Source organism: Sus scrofa, chromosome 7, assembly GCF_054392235.1.
Source record: "Sus scrofa isolate SSC_HxYL_T2T_F1_AM1 chromosome 7, Sscrofa_HxYL_maternal_Yorkshire_Landrace_v2.0, whole genome shotgun sequence".
Lineage (NCBI taxonomy): Eukaryota > Metazoa > Chordata > Mammalia > Artiodactyla > Suidae > Sus > Sus scrofa.
In genome coordinates this window covers 28,280,898-28,296,598 of record NC_139389.1, presented here as the reverse complement: position 1 = coordinate 28,296,598, position 15,701 = coordinate 28,280,898, and the positions used below count along the sequence as shown (strand labels likewise).

The 15,701-nt window shown below is 60.3% G+C and overlaps 1 protein-coding gene across 1 annotated transcript; it reads right to left on the bottom strand.

The window, feature by feature from the left end:
- Positions 1-509: 509 nt before the first annotated feature.
- On the bottom strand, positions 510-15,606 carry C4A (complement C4A (Rodgers blood group)). The gene is given in 41 exon segments (NM_001123089.2): positions 510-758; positions 904-1,036; positions 1,312-1,395; positions 1,563-1,661; positions 1,745-1,834; positions 1,970-2,072; positions 4,042-4,116; positions 4,266-4,356; positions 4,473-4,659; positions 4,737-4,830; positions 5,638-5,697; positions 6,324-6,491; positions 6,568-6,800; positions 6,970-7,141; positions 7,233-7,346; positions 7,441-7,597; positions 7,735-7,810; positions 7,983-8,192; positions 8,338-8,427; positions 8,530-8,581; positions 8,827-9,036; positions 9,150-9,289; positions 9,536-9,606; positions 9,697-9,808; positions 9,891-10,085; positions 10,356-10,430; positions 10,829-10,955; positions 11,203-11,361; positions 11,516-11,701; positions 11,810-11,992; positions 12,110-12,286; positions 12,396-12,511; positions 13,007-13,139; positions 13,250-13,355; positions 13,530-13,626; positions 14,056-14,138; positions 14,309-14,397; positions 14,482-14,552; positions 14,761-14,962; positions 15,141-15,339; positions 15,491-15,606. Coding segments are annotated over 41 exon segments (5,226 nt in total). The 5' UTR covers positions 15,556-15,606; the 3' UTR covers positions 510-616.
- Positions 15,607-15,701: the final 95 nt, after the last annotated feature.

Sequence of the window (15,701 nt, the reverse complement as noted above, 5' to 3'; positions counted from 1 at the left end):
GACATCACCAGAGCTGAGGATTGCACCAGATCTGAGGAAAGTTACCTAATGCTGCTGATAAAGGGATCAAGTATCAAACGCGCTTTCAACAGACCAGGTCTTGGCTGAAAGCAAGACCCCAGACCTGCCAACTGTGTGAGGACAGAGCGGGAGACGGGTGGCTGGACAGCTGCTCATGAGGCAGAAGAGCCAGCTGCTGGCTGAGCACTACCCCCACCTGAGGCCACGGTGACAGGCCACATGGGGGCTGGTGGTGCCCCGCAGGCCAGGAAAAGGGAGGCCTTGGGGTGGGCACTGGGTCATCCGAGCTCAGGGTGACCTGCTGAGTCACAGGGCTGCTCGTGGTGGTCCTGCGAGAGCCTGAGTTCCCCGGGCGTCACCTGGCAGGAGGGGGTGAGTGAAGGCAGAGCTGGACACCCAGCTCTGAGGGCTTCAGATTAGGCAGACCCTGGCCTGGGCCCCCCGGAACCTGGTCTCGGTGCCAGAGACACACACGGACACTCTGTTGCCAAAAGCCTTTATTGGGTGCCTGCTCCTGCCCAGGGCTATGTTCAGGGGACTGGGCCAAGCAAGGATCCAGGGGTGACTTTTCCTGGAGGAGGCAGCAGAGCAGCCCTTACACCTGGCAGCCCTGCGTGCTGTACTCCTGGATGAAGTCTCTGAGCTGGGCACAGGGCTCCCGATGGCGGGTGCTCCGGCACAGGCGCTCAGAGGGCATCTCCTCGATCCAGCAGTTCGAGTCCAGCAGGTACTGGGGGCTGTGGGGGCAACGGGGCGGGCAGCAGGAGTTAGGAGGATGGTCAGGCAGACGAGCACGAGGCACCTGGCCTCTGAGGGGGCAGGGGATCTGTTCCCTCGTCAGGGGTGAGGAGAGCAAGAACCCAAGGGGCCCAGAAAACTCACTCTCCCTTGAGGTCGTGGGTGGTCCCGTCCAGGCCCATGATCAGATATTCTTTCCCAGGTTCTAAGTGAAGGCGGCAAGAGGCTCGCACCAGGAAGTTTCGGGCCTGAGCAGCAGCGGCCTTGACATCCTTAGCTGAGAGGAGAAGGAGTTGTCAGAGGGGAGGAGAAGGGGTGGAACAGCGCGGGGCCAGGGGCTTTGCGCCAAGCCTCTCATTTGACCCTCATTGCTCCCCACGCAGAGGTGCCACTGCTGTCCTGATTATTGATAAGCCCAGAGCTTCCAAGGGGCCCAAGGGATCCGAGCTTAGATTTAGCTGACTTTTCACTCTTGCAGGCAGCCAGGCCCCAGAGGTCCCCCCGCCCCCACCTCCCCCCCCAGCCACGCCCACTCATCCCTCCCCTTCTTACTGAAATGTAGGACTTGGGTGATGCTCGTCTCAAAGAGGCGGAAAGCAGCTCTGCTGTCTTCTCGGAGAACCTTCACCTGGAAGGCTGGGGGCGGCCGTAGGGGGTGTTATGAGAAGAGGGGGAAGGTTAGGGCCCCCGAGGCTGAGAGGGCTCTAGGTCAGCACAGAGCGAAAAGGCCACCCGCGGGCCTGGGAGGAACAGGCACACCCAGAGAGAGGGTCAGGGCCCCAGGGCCCGGCGGGAGGACTGACCGTAATCCACGCGGGGCGAGTAGCAGGCAAACTTCATCCTGTAACCATCCAGGTCCTGCAGCCCCCGCTCCAGGGCCCGGCGCTGTCTAGGGCACTTGCCTGCGGTCAAGGGTCCAGATGAGACGGTGGAGGCCCCCACTGGGCCATCTTCCCACCCCCGCCCCCCAGGCCCCGGCTCTTACCCTCGGCGCACTGGCAGACATCAGCCGAGCACAATGTGGACAAGAATTTGCTCTTACTTGGCGCCCCGTAAAACACAGAACATTTGTGCTCTGGAGAAAAGCAGAGAGGGGAGAGTTAGGGCACAGGCCCCCCTCTGCCTCCCCAGTCCCCCGGAGTCACAGGACTCCCCTGGCACCCTTCACGGCCACCTAGCCCAACCTCCCGCATGGCCCCCAAGAGCTCACCGGGGTTGTAGTAGTCGTACAGGACGGCGCTGGCCGGCTGCACCAGCCCGATGGCCACCTCCTGCACGGCTCCAAAGCCCACACACTCCCGGGAGGTAGGGACCTGGCGGGGGGGCAGGGGTGGGGGGAGGTCAGGGACCCACCCCTGGGCCCTGCACGCTGCTGTGATGTCTTTCCTTGGCCCGTCTCAGCTTGGTTCCTGTTGCTCTTATCTTTCATGGCCTTTACATTTTGTTACCTTCCAGCCTCCGGATTTCTAAAAACTGCTCCCCAAGGTCTCTGCTGACTTCACCACCCACGTGGTGACCTCGTCCCAGTCTCCTCCACAGAGTCTCACATCACAGACGCGTTCTCTGTGACACTTGCCCTAAGCTGAGGATCAGCGTCTGGACCACCCTGGTTTCTGACCTGGTACTTCCTGATGTCCCCTCTCCCTCCCTCTAGAGGTTTGGTCCGGCCCTGGGCCTGGCCCTCCTCTGCGCTGCCCTGTGGAGGCCTCACCACTTCCTGGCTCTCTCTCCCCAAACTCTGCAGGCTGGTGATTTCCAAACAAAACTTTCAGCCTTATTCTTTTTCTTTCTTTCTTTTTAGGGCCGCACCCACGGCATATGGAAGTCCCAGGCTAAGGGTCAGATCAGAGCTGCAGCTGCCGGCCTTCACCACAGCCACAGCGAAGCGGGATCAAGCCACATCCGCGACATACACCACAGCTCCCGGCCATGTCGGATCCTTAGCCCACTGAGTGAGGCCAGGGATTGAACCCAAGTCCTCATGGGTACTAGTTGGGTTCATTTCCTCTGAGCCACAACGGGAACTCCTCAAATTCTTGCATTAGGATTTTTGCAGGATGTATTAACTTCTCCAGGTTTACTGTGCTTGCCCCTGGCCCCGACCCACTTACCATCCTAACAGCCTTGCTTTGTCACTGATGCAGCTGAGGCCTCCCTTATCAGCCACAGCCTAACGACGGGTGCTACCACTCTGCCCATCCTCCCTGACCCCACCACTCGTGGGGACCAGCTGCTCTCCTCGTGCCCACACTGGCCCAGAACCTGGTGTCCTGCAGTTCTCCTCCTAAGCTGCATGGTGAGTTCTGGTCTTGAAATCCTCCTAGTTCCTCATTTTCACCGTGTTCACCCAGACTCCTCTGCCTGGCTCCTCAAGATATGAGGGCCTGTCCCCTCTGCTCACACTGGGCAGGGACGGTCTCCCCAACCACGAAGACCTGCCTAATGGTATCACAGTATTAATGGGCCTTTTTCATATTTTCTTGAAGAGGTTACAGTAAATGTTCCAAAAAAAATTTTTTTGAGGGTCACCAGAGAGTTGACAACATTATATCTATATAATATATAATTCTATACACACACACACACACACACACATGCTTTGGCTTCTCAGGGCCTCACCATTGGCATATGGAAACTCCCAGGATAGGGGTCGAATCGGAGCTGCTGCTGCCGCCAGTCTACACCAGAGCCACAGCAACGCCAGATCCGAGCCTCATTTGCAACCTACACCCTAGCTCACGGCCAAGCCAGATCCTTAACCCACTGAGCGAGGCCTGGGATCCAACTTGCATCCTCATGGAGGGTAGTCAAATTTGTTTCCGCTGAGTCACAAGGGGAACTCCAGAGAGTTGATAACTTTGTTTTAGCCAAATAAGGCCAAGAAAAGACAAAAACAACTCATCTAGGATCACCATCGTTTTAAAAAACAAAATACGCTTTTATATCCAAACCAAAACCCGCAAGAAGGTCTACAACCTAAAAACCAAAACGAAGGCGGTCCCTGAAGTGGACCAAATCCATCTTTACGAAAGGCTCAGACCCAGCTCTTCCCTGCTGATGGGCACTGGGCCCCAAGCCGCCCACCTGCAGGCATCAGGCCCCCAGGCCGCCACTACCTCAGCTCTGGCCGGCTCCTGTCCTGCCTCCTGGCTCCCGTCACAAGTTCTCTCTAAGGGCACTAGCGTCTGCTACCTGTTGGGAAACCCCTTAGCCCCAGCTCAGGAAACCCAGCGCCACGGTGACCCCCTCTGTCACCAGCCCCCCGCCCCACCCCCGACTCACCGAGTCGAAGTACAGCAGGACATGGGGCCCCTCGGTCTCAAAGTGACTGACGTACCGGTCAGAGAGGGAGGTCAGCTGCGGGGAAGGGGAGCTGGTCACAGGGAGATAGGCTCGCACGCCCCTGCCCAGGACAGGGCTCAGCAGCGGCAGGGTGGGGGCGGTGCTGCGGAGCTGGGGCAGGGCTCCTGAGGGCACACGGGGTCCCTCTGGGTGACTGGCCACACCTTCTCCAGGTCAGCCCGCTCGGCATAGAATCCACTCAGGAGGGTGATGTCCGCGATGGCCATGCCCGACAGCCCCACCTGGCCGTTCCGCCTGCAGAGACATGGGCCCTGTTGTCCGGGGGTCCCCTCTGCCAGGTTGTGGACACCCAGCCCCACCTCGCTCCTGCCCCTGCCCCCCACCAGCCCAGCAGCGCCCCCCGAGCTCACCAGATGCACACGGTGTACTGCACCCTGGATTCCTGCTCTTCGGCCACCTTGGGTGCCTCCCTCCTGCGGCGGTTCCTCCGGCGGTCAAACAGCTGCAGGGGCGTCACGGGCTGGGAGTGGGCCCCAGGGTCATCCTGGGCAGGAAGGTCCTCGTACTCGTAGTCCTCGTAGTCCTCGTTCGCCTCCACTGCGAGGGGATAGCGTTGGCGCTCCACCCCGGCCCCAGACCCTCAGGGACCCACGGCCTCCGACCCCAACACTCACACATGTACTCGACGTGGCCCTTGACCGTCACTTCGATCTGAAGGTCCTGGCAGGTGGTGTTCTTCAGGTCTATGACATTGTAGGCACGGAGGATCTGGCTCAACAGGGGACGGGGAGAGGACATGGGATGTTTGGGGCCGAAGACCTCTCTCCAGAGCCAAACCAAAGGGTACCTCCCTGGGCTAAGGGATTGGAGGCCTCCAGTCCCTTCTCGAGCCCTCCCGGCTGTCCGGAAATAGGAATGGGCCCAGGCGTTGGGTCAGACGGTGACACAGAGTGGAGAGCAGGGACCTGGCCTGGGGCGAGTGCGCTACACCTGCACAGAGGAGGCTAGGACGGAACGTTCAGGAAAGGCTTCTGGCCGAGCCTTGAAGGAGGAGAATGAGTTTGTCACGTGGGACAAGAAGCAGGGGAAACACATTCCAGGCAAGGCCTGAGGAGGTGAGGGGATCTGTCTGGCTGGGCAGGTGGGCAGGGCTGGGGTGGGAGCAGAGGAGAAGTTTCTGGGGTCATAAGGATGGGCTCGGGTTGGGGGGGCACTAAGACGGCCTCCAGAGTGGCGGCCAGGCTCCTGGTGGGGAAGGGACTCCATCAGCCAGACAAGGGGACACAGGAGGGAGAAGGGGTTGGGGGCACAACCGTGTCTGAGGTGCTGTAGGACACCGGGACCGGAGCTTGGGGGGGAAGCTGGGATTGAGGTGCCTGGTGTTGGAGCAGCAGCACCAAGGTGTCAAGGGGACGACAGGGACCCAGCAAGGGTGCAGACCAGAGCTGGGGGGAAGCGCAGGGGACCCCAGGGTGTCTTCCTCCTCCCCAGCCATGGGCTCTGCCTGCCGGGCTCCCACTCAAGAACCGGCTTTGATCCTGCCGGCCCCAGGGGCCCAGGGCTGCCAGCTCTCACCTTCAAGGTTCCTTTGCTGTTTCCTCCCACCTTCACATTAATCTTGCTGCCCAAGGAAAACTTTGGGAAACAGAAAAGGGAAAGAGATGTGAGAAGAGCTCATGGTTGCTCCAACATACCTCCTCCCAAAAAACAACCCCGCCTCCTCACCTGCCTCGCATTTCCACAAAGTTTCCGCCTTTGCCTGCATTACCTCACTGCAGCCTCCTAAAACTGCTGTTGGGTAGACTCTGCCTGTATCATTCTCCTTTTTTTTTTTTTTTTTTTTTTTTTTTTTGCTTTTTCGGGCTGCATCTGCAGCATATGGAGGTTCCCAGGCTAGAGGTCTAATCAGAGCTACAGCCACCGGGCTACACTACAGCCATAGCAACGCCAGATCCCAGCCGCATCTGTGACCTAGACCACAGCTCAGGGCAACACCGGGTCTTTAACCCACTGAGAGAGGCCAAGGATCGAACCCACAACCCCATGGTTCCTAGAAGGATTTGTTTCCACTGCACCACAATGGGAACTCCGCCGTACCATTTTCGGATGAGAAAAATGAAGCTCAGAGGCTCAGTGACTTTCTCTAGGTCACACTGCCTGTCAGTCTTCCCACAAAGATAACAGAAAGGTGCCCGGGGCTAGGGACAGCTTCTGGCCTGGCCGAGGTAGGTCCCGGTGCCATGGCAAGCCAGCTGTTTCACCTGCAGCTCCTCCTCCAGGCCTTTCACTTGGTGGTTGGTCAGCCGCACCACGTGGGACTTGAACCCCCCGCGGGACATGGAGCTGAGGGTCACGTTGAGCTCCTTCTCCTCGGTGGTGTGCGACAAGATCCAGTACGCAGACAGGGCGTCCAGGGCGATCACTGTGTCCTGGGGAGGTTGGGCCAGGACTCAGGCACGTGGTCTCAGGACCACCCACCCCCCAGAGCCCCAGGGCAGCCCCTACCTGGGTGCTGCGGAATCCCCCTTTGTAGCTGCCCTGGCGGGTCAGCCAGGATGCGGTCTGGTCGGCCATCTCGGCCTTGCCCTCTCGGATCAGCAGGTGCAGCAGGGCATAGGCTGTGGTTTCAATCCACAGGGCCGGGGCCTGGGGCATGGGGTCTGTTGGTCTCTGAGGAGCCGGGGTGGGTGACAAGGTGTTGCTCTGAGAACTGGGGACTGTGCCCCAGAACAGATGATCTGGGAGAGAAAAGAGACCCACGCATGAACAGGCACCTGGCCCTCTGACGTTCGCCCGCGAGGCTCTCCGATTCTACTGCTGTCATCCCTGCTTGTACCCTGAGTCCCTCGGGGGGTCTGCATTCTTTCCTCCCCGCCCCCTCACTGGCTCACTGCCAGGACCCCTCACCGCCAATCTTCTGGGCCATGGCCATGAGGTTGTTGTGGGCAATATCCTGCAGTTGCTCGGGGGCCCCGGACAGCGACAGCGCATAGGCCGAGATGGCAGCTGCGTGGGAGCCCAGGAGCCCGGAAGACACTTTCTCCCCCAAGAAATCATTTGCTGTCGAGATAGCGTTTTCCTAGAAGAAAGTGGGGAGGAGGTGTGAGGGCTGGACACAGGGGTTCCTGAGGAGCAAGGCGGTCGTTGAGGGGCAGCCACATGGGTCTTACCACCCTCTTAAACTGCTCCGCATTCCTGTCCTGGAAGACGGCCAGCCCGTGATGAAGGGCGATGACCACGAAGGCTGTGAGCGCCACCTTCTCGTCATTTCCCACCAAGCCCCCCTGGGTGAAGGCGGGAAAAAAGGAGATGTCAGCCGGGAGGGGGAAGGGGCAGGGAGCGTCCTGGGCGCCGTGGCCCAGCCTCCCAGCCCCGCACCTGCATGTCCCTGTGGATAACAGGACAGGGGTCGTGGAATGACCCGTCCTCCTTCTGCTGCAACAGCAGCCACGCGGCCGTCTCCTGCAACTTTTCGGGTGAGCCGCCCACCTGTTCCTGGGCCAAACTCAGTACCTTCAGCACAAAGGCCGTGAGCCTAGAGGGGAGGGATGGATGTCTGGGGATAGGGACTGGTCCCCGAGGGGACACGGCCCCGCTCTCCCCTAGTACCTGGCTCTGCCCCCACCGGCTCTGGCCCCTCTCAGACACCCAGAACCACTCTCCCAACCTCACCAGGTGCTGCTTTCCCGATGCAACCAGGCCCCATAGGAACCATCATTTTTTCGAAATTCCTGGATCCGCGTGTAGCCTTGGAGAGGAGAAGCAGCTGCTAAGGTGACACTGAGCCTCCCGCTGCTTGGGCCCAAGGCCATGCTCCCCAGTTCCACTGGACACCCCCCCCATCTAGCCACCTGGGCTGCCCATCTTCCATTAATTGCCCTCTCCTGGCCCCCCTGTCAGCTTGCTGTTGCACCCAGAACCTTTCTGGATCAGATCCACGGCGTGGTCCTTGGTCTCAGGGGGCAGTGTGCTCCATTGCTCTGTCTTGTCCAGGTAGCGGGAAGCAGCCAGCGTTGGAGCCAAGTAGAACATGGTTTGTTCCGCGCAGCCCCGAGGAAGCCTCAGGAGGGAGGCCAGGCCTCCTGGTGACAAGGCCCCCTCAGAGCCCAAAGTGTCCAGTGGATCTGAGGCTATTAGGGGAGGGAGAGGGTTAAGGGTCAGAGAACAGGTCTGGGGACTCAGGGTCAGAAGGTCATGGAGTTATGAGATCAAACCAAGGTCCACAGGTTTAAATCCAAGGGTGGCCACTGGGAAGGGACTGGAGGACACTCCCACCTGTGAGACGGACAAAGCTCCTGAAGTCTCCATCGGGGATAACATTGGGATCCGAGTGGCCAGGAATTTCCAAGTTCCGGCCTAGGACGTCTAGGGAGATGAAAACGTTGGCAGTCTGTCCTGCTGTCCACATTCCCTGCCACCTCCCACCCTCTTAGGACACGGATGGCTCGGGTGGGGGGTGTCACTCACTCTGGGGGTTGAGTGCATAGACAAGCTCCTCCTGGTGAATGGCCCCTTCATTCTGTCTCGGGCAAAACACAGCTGTGAGAGGTCACACAGGAACACAGCCTGCCCCTCCCACTGCAGGCCCCCCAGGGCTTGGCGTGTGAACTTCGGGATGGAGTTAGATCAGAATTGTAGAAGATGCAAACAGACCAAAGCAGTGGGTTTGCGTGTTGGACTTCTGTCCTGGCCAGTAGAGAGGGTGCTGGGGTCGGGGGGTAAATCCAGGAGCCTGAGGATCTAGAGTCAGGGTGTTCCACTCACTGCAATTTGTAGAATCTTAGAAACTGCGTCCCCGACAGGGAAATCAAAGGATCCTCGAGCCACCACCTTCAGGGACACAGCAGCGGCTGATATGGGCACCACAGAGAAGCCAACGGGCCGGGCAGAACCTGCAGGCACCAGCACCTGCTGGGCGAGCCCTCCGCCCCCAGCCAGGCACAGCCCCTCCACTGGGGAGACGTGGACGCTCACCTGGGGGCAGGAAGAGGGGGAGGGCCAGAGCCCCGGCCCAGTTAGACTCCCCAGCCCTCGCCTGCCCGGCCCCCAACCCACCACGCTGTGCTCGGGTTCCCGAGAGGCCTCACGGGCACATCCTTATCCAGGTAGTTGTAAAGCACAGGCCGCAGCTCGAGCTGCTCAAAGCGGTGGATGGAGACAGGCAGGCGGAGGTGCAGGTGGAATTCGCGGAACACTCGGACCCGAGCCGGGGTCGCCACACACAAGCCTGACAGATGGAGGAGGCAGATGTGAGAGGCCTGGGGGCGTCACAGCCACAGGGTGCCGGAGGGGTGGGGCACGGGGGCTGCCCCAGCTCTGCCCGCCCCCCCGACCCCCGGCCCTGCTCTCTGGCCCCCCAGCCCCAGCGCAGGCGTGCAGACCTCCCCAGGTCTCTGCCCATCCTGCCTACACTAAGAGCGAAGGAGGAAGCAGGGAGCCTGGATCAAGGGGGAATGGAAGAGGGTGACCGCACCTGTGCTTTTGGACAGGCTCACGCCGTGGATCTCCCACGTGGTCAGAGAGTCCGGGAGCAGCGGTGACAATCTGCGGTGGGAAAGGCGAGAGGCTCCTTGACCCTCCAGGCCGACTCCCGAGGCGGCGAGAGACAAGGCCAGGCCCGCCACACGCACTCACTGGAGGGAATGGGGCACTTCCTCCACCCTCCACAGCCAGTTCTCGGGGAAGAAGCTGCGCACGGGGATGTCATCCTCCTCGATCAGTTCCTCCTCCTGCAGGAGCTCCATGGCTGGGGGACCAGGGTGGAGGGCAGTGAGGACCCGACCGTTCTGCCCCTCCAGATGCCCCCACCAGGCCCCTGCCAGTCTCACCTCGGGCAAAGCCCCCCTGGCCCCTGCGTGTCTTCTTGCGCAGGGCTTCAGCAAACTGGCAGCAGGACAGGAAGGGCTCCTGGCAGGCCGGGTTTTTCACACGGGCCACCCGCTCGGCACAGGTGCGTGCCATGGGCAGCTGGGTCAGCCCATCCTGGCAGCAGCGCTTGGCCAAGGGGGAAGAGTACCGGCCCACTGCGGGACCCGGCCAGGGCAAGCGTGAGGGAGCAAAGAGAAGACGCACCTCAACTCCCAGCCTGACGGCTAGATAACACCCTGAGGGACCAGGAACTCCAGAGCCACCAAAGGAAAGTGCCTCCCCCGCCACCCCCATCTCCAACCTCAGATCATGGACCTCTGCAGCCACCACCACCCTGGCTCACTCGGGAGTGGAGGGGCCAACAGGCGACCCCCATCCTGACCCTGGGGCCCACGTGGAGGGCTTCACAGGCACCCACAACTCACGAATCTCATTAATCGCCGTTTGGAAGTTCACGTTTCTCTTTCTCCGGATCTTTGCCTTCTTGGGACAGCCCAGACCTGGTAGAGAGCAGGACTGCAGCCATCCTGATGGCATGGGGCCTCCCCTCCCTGCTCCCCTCCCCTGCCCAGACCTCCCTGCCCTTCTTTCTTCTTTTTTTTTTTGTCTTTATACTGCTGCACCGGATGCATATAGAGGTTCCCAGGCTAGGAGTTGAATCAGAGCTGCAGTTGCTGGCCTATACCACAGCCGCAGCAATGCGGGATCCCAGCCGCATCTGTGCCCTGCACCACAGCTCACAGCAACACCGGGTCCCCAACGCACTGAGCGAGGCCAGGGATCGAACTTTTGTCCTCATGGATGCTAGTCAGATTCGTTTCCGCTGCACCACCACGGGAACTCCCCTTCCTTCTTCTTTATCTTCCCATCCCCACCCCCCTTCCTCCTCTGTTCTCACTCTTTCTGGTTGGGGTCAATTGGTCTCCATCAGAAAAGGCCAGACCGGCTGCCTCAAACACCTGAGTGGCACTGTCCCCACCTCCAGGACCACAGCCAAGGTCATAGTGATTTATAGCTTCAAAGACCTGGTGAGAAAAGGCAGGGATGTTGCAGAGACACCAGTGACCATGGGCTGGACCAGCCACTCAGCTGCAGGTGAGAGGGCAGCGTGCGGACAAGTATGAGAGACACAGAGAGCGGGGGGGTCAGAGGCCAGGGGGGCCAAGGCTCAAGGGAGGACTGGGGGGGGGTGTCCACGAGTGAGATTCGGGGCCCAGGGCAGCAGGACAATGAGCTGTGGAGGGGCAGGGTTAGGGAAAGGGCTTGACACACCTTGGCCATGTTGAGGGGCTTGTGGGACTTGCTGCCCACGGCATACAGAGCCGTGTCCACAGCTCCCAGCGCCACCAGGGCTGGAGAATCCGTTTGCAGGCGGATCTTTAGAGTCTCGCCAGGATGGTACGCCTTGCCACTGTCCACGTTCAGCTCCAGCTGGCAGAGGTGGGAGGTGGGGGGCAGTCAGGCTGGGGAGAACTTCTTTCGGTCTTGGGCATCCTCAGGCATCCCAACTAAATCCACGTCCTATCTGCAATTGTCTCCCCCTTCTCTGAACCTGCTAACGCACGCACGCATGCATGGCAGTTACCTTGCCCTCGCAGGCCCCAGCCTGGACGTCCACTCGCAGGGAGTTGGCCACCGGGAGGCCCCCTTGGTAGTAGAAGGCCACGAAGTGGAACGAGGGCACCAGGTGATGGTCCACAAACACAGAGACAGAGGTCAGGTCCCTCCTGAGCTCTCGATGCACAGACACGATCTGGCCCCGGGAGAGGATCTGAGGCAAGAGTGGGGTCTTCCTCATGGCGCGTCCTCAGCCCGGGGCTCTTTCCTGCCCCGAGGTCCCCTGCACCCCGTCCTCCTCCGCAACCCAGCTCGTGCGCACCATGTAGTAGAAGTGAGAGAAGCTCCCGACGAGGCCCATGGCTCGCAGGTTTAGGTTAAGTGTGTCCCCGACTTTAGGGGGTCGAGTGTCCAGCTGCTCAATGGACAGAAAGCCGGGGCTTCTTGGCGGGGGGGCTCTCACGATGATCGTGCCTGTGGCGGGATGGGGGGAGCCTGCAGACACCTAGAGAGAGGGGAGCAGGGGTGGTGGGGTTGGCGGCAGGGACCCAGGCACCCAGCTTCTCGCCCCAGCCTGGGACCCTCTCTCGTTCCGCACCCCCTCCCACGAGGGGGGCCCTACCGAGAGCTGCATTTCCGAGATGGTCTTGGGGATGCCAATGGGAACAGTGACGTGGCCCCTCTCGTCTGTGTTCTGTTGAAAATCCTGGTTTTTAGGAGCAGATCCAGAAAACAACTTGGCAGAAACCTTGACGGGAATGCCAGCGGCTGGGGAGCCTGACACATCTCGAACCAGGGCCTAGGGGGGGTAAGGGCGGGGTGGGGGAAAGTGCAAGGCCAGTGAGACCCTGCGCCCTCCTGACCACCTCCCTTCTCCCGGCGCTCAACCTCCCTCTTCCAGAAGGAACCTGCAGCAGAAAGGGGGCCCCAGGTATGAGGTGTCGCTTGGTTTTGCTTAGATCCAAGGAGAAGGGAGATGACACGAAACGCCAGGATGTGAGCTCTGCCTCCTCCATCTCCCCGCCTGCAAGACACAGGGTGGACAGAGCTGGACAACAGAGACCCAGGGAGAGAGGAAAAGGGGAGCCAGGGGAGGCAGCTCAAGTGTTTCCCACCCACAAGAGTGAACTCCTCGGGGCACAGGCCTCCTATTCCTCTCCACATTTGCTGAGGCCAACACAGGACCCAGCACTCAAACGGTGCCTAACATGTGTCTGCTGGATGGATGGAAGGATGGATGGTGGGTGGATGGATGGATGGAGGATGATGGATGGATGGATGGATGGATGGATGGATGAATGACAGATGGATGATGGATGGGTGGGTGGAAAAAAAAATAAACTGAGACAGGGGAAGGTGCCCCTTCCCCAGAAATGCAGTTGGAGAGAGGTAGTCTCCTGGCTCTTTCCTGGCTCTGGGGCCCAGATGAAGAGAAGGGTGGTGTTGGTGCTGGAGCACAGAGGGTTACCTCAAGGTCAGAGGTGAGGGTCTTGGGTTACAGTCAGGGGGAGCCACTCACCTGGAGACTCAATGACGGCTGCAACAACATAGAGGCGCTTCCCTGGGAGGTCATTAATTGTAATATTAAGCTTTTGCAGCGCACCCTGCACCTTGGCCTCTGGGAGGGAAATGTGACACTGGCCCTCTACCAGCTGGAGCAAAGGAGAAAACAGAGCAGGGAATGAGACGTGAGTCCTCCCCCCACCTCCTCCCCTCCCTCGCCCGCCTCCCCTACCCAGCACACCCCCACCCTCCTTCCTACCTTGGTCTGATTCTCCAGCCCCCGAAGGAAAATCTTTTTATCATCCTCATCCAGGAGCCCAAAGCGTACATATGCCACCCCCTGCACTGGCTTCCCGTAGACGTACCTGCCACCACGGAGAGAGGGGTGGAGGCTGAGGGCTGGAGGGAATAACGGAGTGGGCTGGGAGGGAGGAGGGCTGGGGCGGGGGAGGGAGTGGGGTTCCAGGGCACGTACATCTGGGGAACATGAATGGGGAGCCCTGGGAGCAAGGCCTTGCTGGGGGGCCAGGGGGTGTTACCTGGCTTGGATGACCATTTGGATTTCATTAAGAAAGCCAGGCGCTGTCAGGATGTAGGGCTGTTCGGGAGTGATCGTCACCTCAAAGTTGGGAAGGACTGACCAAGGGCAAAGTGAGGGCAGATCAGACTCTTGTGAAAAGACCCTCTTTTTTTTTTCTTTCTTTTTTTTTTTTTTTAATTTTAGGGCCACACCCACAGCATAAGGAGCTTCCCAGGCTAGGGGTCAAATCAGAGCTGCAGCTGCCAGCCTATGCCACAGCCACAGCAACGCCAGATCCAAGCCTCATCTGGGACCTACACCCTAGCTCACAGCAACACCAGATCCTTTAACTCACTGAGCGAGGCCAGGGATCCAACCACATCGTCATGGATACTAGGCAGGTTCATTACCACTGACCACAACGGGAACTCCCTGAAAAGACCCTTTAGGGACTCCTCCCCCCTCTTGGCTGGGGCAGCCCCATCCCCTGACCCTGCCCTGTCCCCACCCTCACCCCTTATTCCCTGCAGGAAAGGGGCTCTTACCATATTTCTTCACCTCGAACTGGGTGCTGCTGTTGGAATCCAGGCCATCTGAGAATCGGGCTGAGATCTTCCAAGTTCCTGGCCTGAGCACAGACAAGGCGGGCGGACTCAGCCCATGTGTGCGAGAGGCCAGCTGAGGGCCAGGGACCCCGCCCCCCCAGGAAGAGGGGAACCAGAGGCCCAGGGGGCTCCGGATGTGACTGGGTGGACGTGGGAGTTGGGGAGGTGGGAGGGAGCAGGTGGGGGTGCTCACTCGGCGATGTCTGGGATCACTAAGTCATCCTGGAAGATGGACGAGGGGACATACACCTCCTTCTTCCGCACGAGGAGGCCATGAGAGTTCTGCGATGGGAATGGAAGCGGTCAGGGTCGGGGATCCGATCGGCAGCCCTGGCCGATCCGGAAGGTCAGAGGTCAGGGACTCACCTCCACCATGACCGTGAGGGTTTCTTCCGTCGGGCGCATCTTCTGATCCAGAGCAAAGACCCGGTACCGAACTGGAAATGGAGGGTGAGGACGTGAGCCAGAGGCCAAGTGCCAGGAGAGGGTGGGCCCTGGCCCTGGGGCCCCTTCCAGGGAGCGTCGGGGAGGAGAATAAATATTTGGGAAGCAGCCTTCCTGTGGGGTACTTTCCAGGGCTGTGGGTGCCATCACTCAAGGGGCTGGGAAGGGCTGCGAAGTGGGGGCCCCGGGGCTGAAACGCACCCCGCTGGCCCGGGTTATAAACGGGCTGGTCAGTCTGCAGAAAGATGTGCCCCCGGCGAGAGGAGAAGAACAGGTTGACTCCCTGAATGTTGGTCTTTTTGGACAGATAGTCCTTGAGCCATGATGACTGGGCCACCAGTTGCACGTCGGGGGCTCTGCGGAGAAGATGGAGCCCACACTCCTTGGCACCTGCCACGGAGATCTGCCCAGAGAGGGAGCGAGAGTGGGTCAGAGACAGAGCAGAAGGAAAAAGAGACCCTGAGACAGAACCGGGGGAGACCCTGGGCTGGGAGGAGGGGAGGGGCGTTGGGAAGGAACAAGAGCACAGAGGACAGTGTGGCAGGCGGCAGGTGGTGGCGGCAGGGAGCGGCGGCCGTTACCTGGAGGCTGAGGAGTACAAAGTCTCTTTCTGAGCTGAGGCTGAACTCCACTTTTGGGGAGCAACGGTCACGAGTGCTGGATGGGTTTCTCAGGAACACCGATCCTGTCACCACCTGTCCTGGAGGAGCATCCTGGAGCTGCACCCCCACTGACAGGGGGACCCCCAGGTGAACCACAGAAGGAGAGAACAGGAGCAACCTGGGAAGAACAGGCGGGAGTCAGCAGCCACCCCACCTCAGGCCCCTCCACCCCTCACCCCCGAATCGGGTCCCCCTGCCCCACCCCACGCCTGCTGTCCCCTCGCCAGCCCTGGCCTTGCTTGGGGTCTCTAGCATCCTGCTTCCAGGACCTGGGCTTCTGCAGAGACAGGGCAAAGAAGCTGGATGCCCAGATCAGCACCCAGAGGAGCCTCATGGCTGGAGGACTCAGGAGGGATCAGACCTGTCTGTCCGCCTGCTCCTTTCTGGTCACCCTGGGGCTGGGAGCGGGGTTGACTCTGGACCTTGCTCCTCCCCTGGCCCAGCCAAGCTGGGAAACCACGTGACAGCCAAGAACAGCAA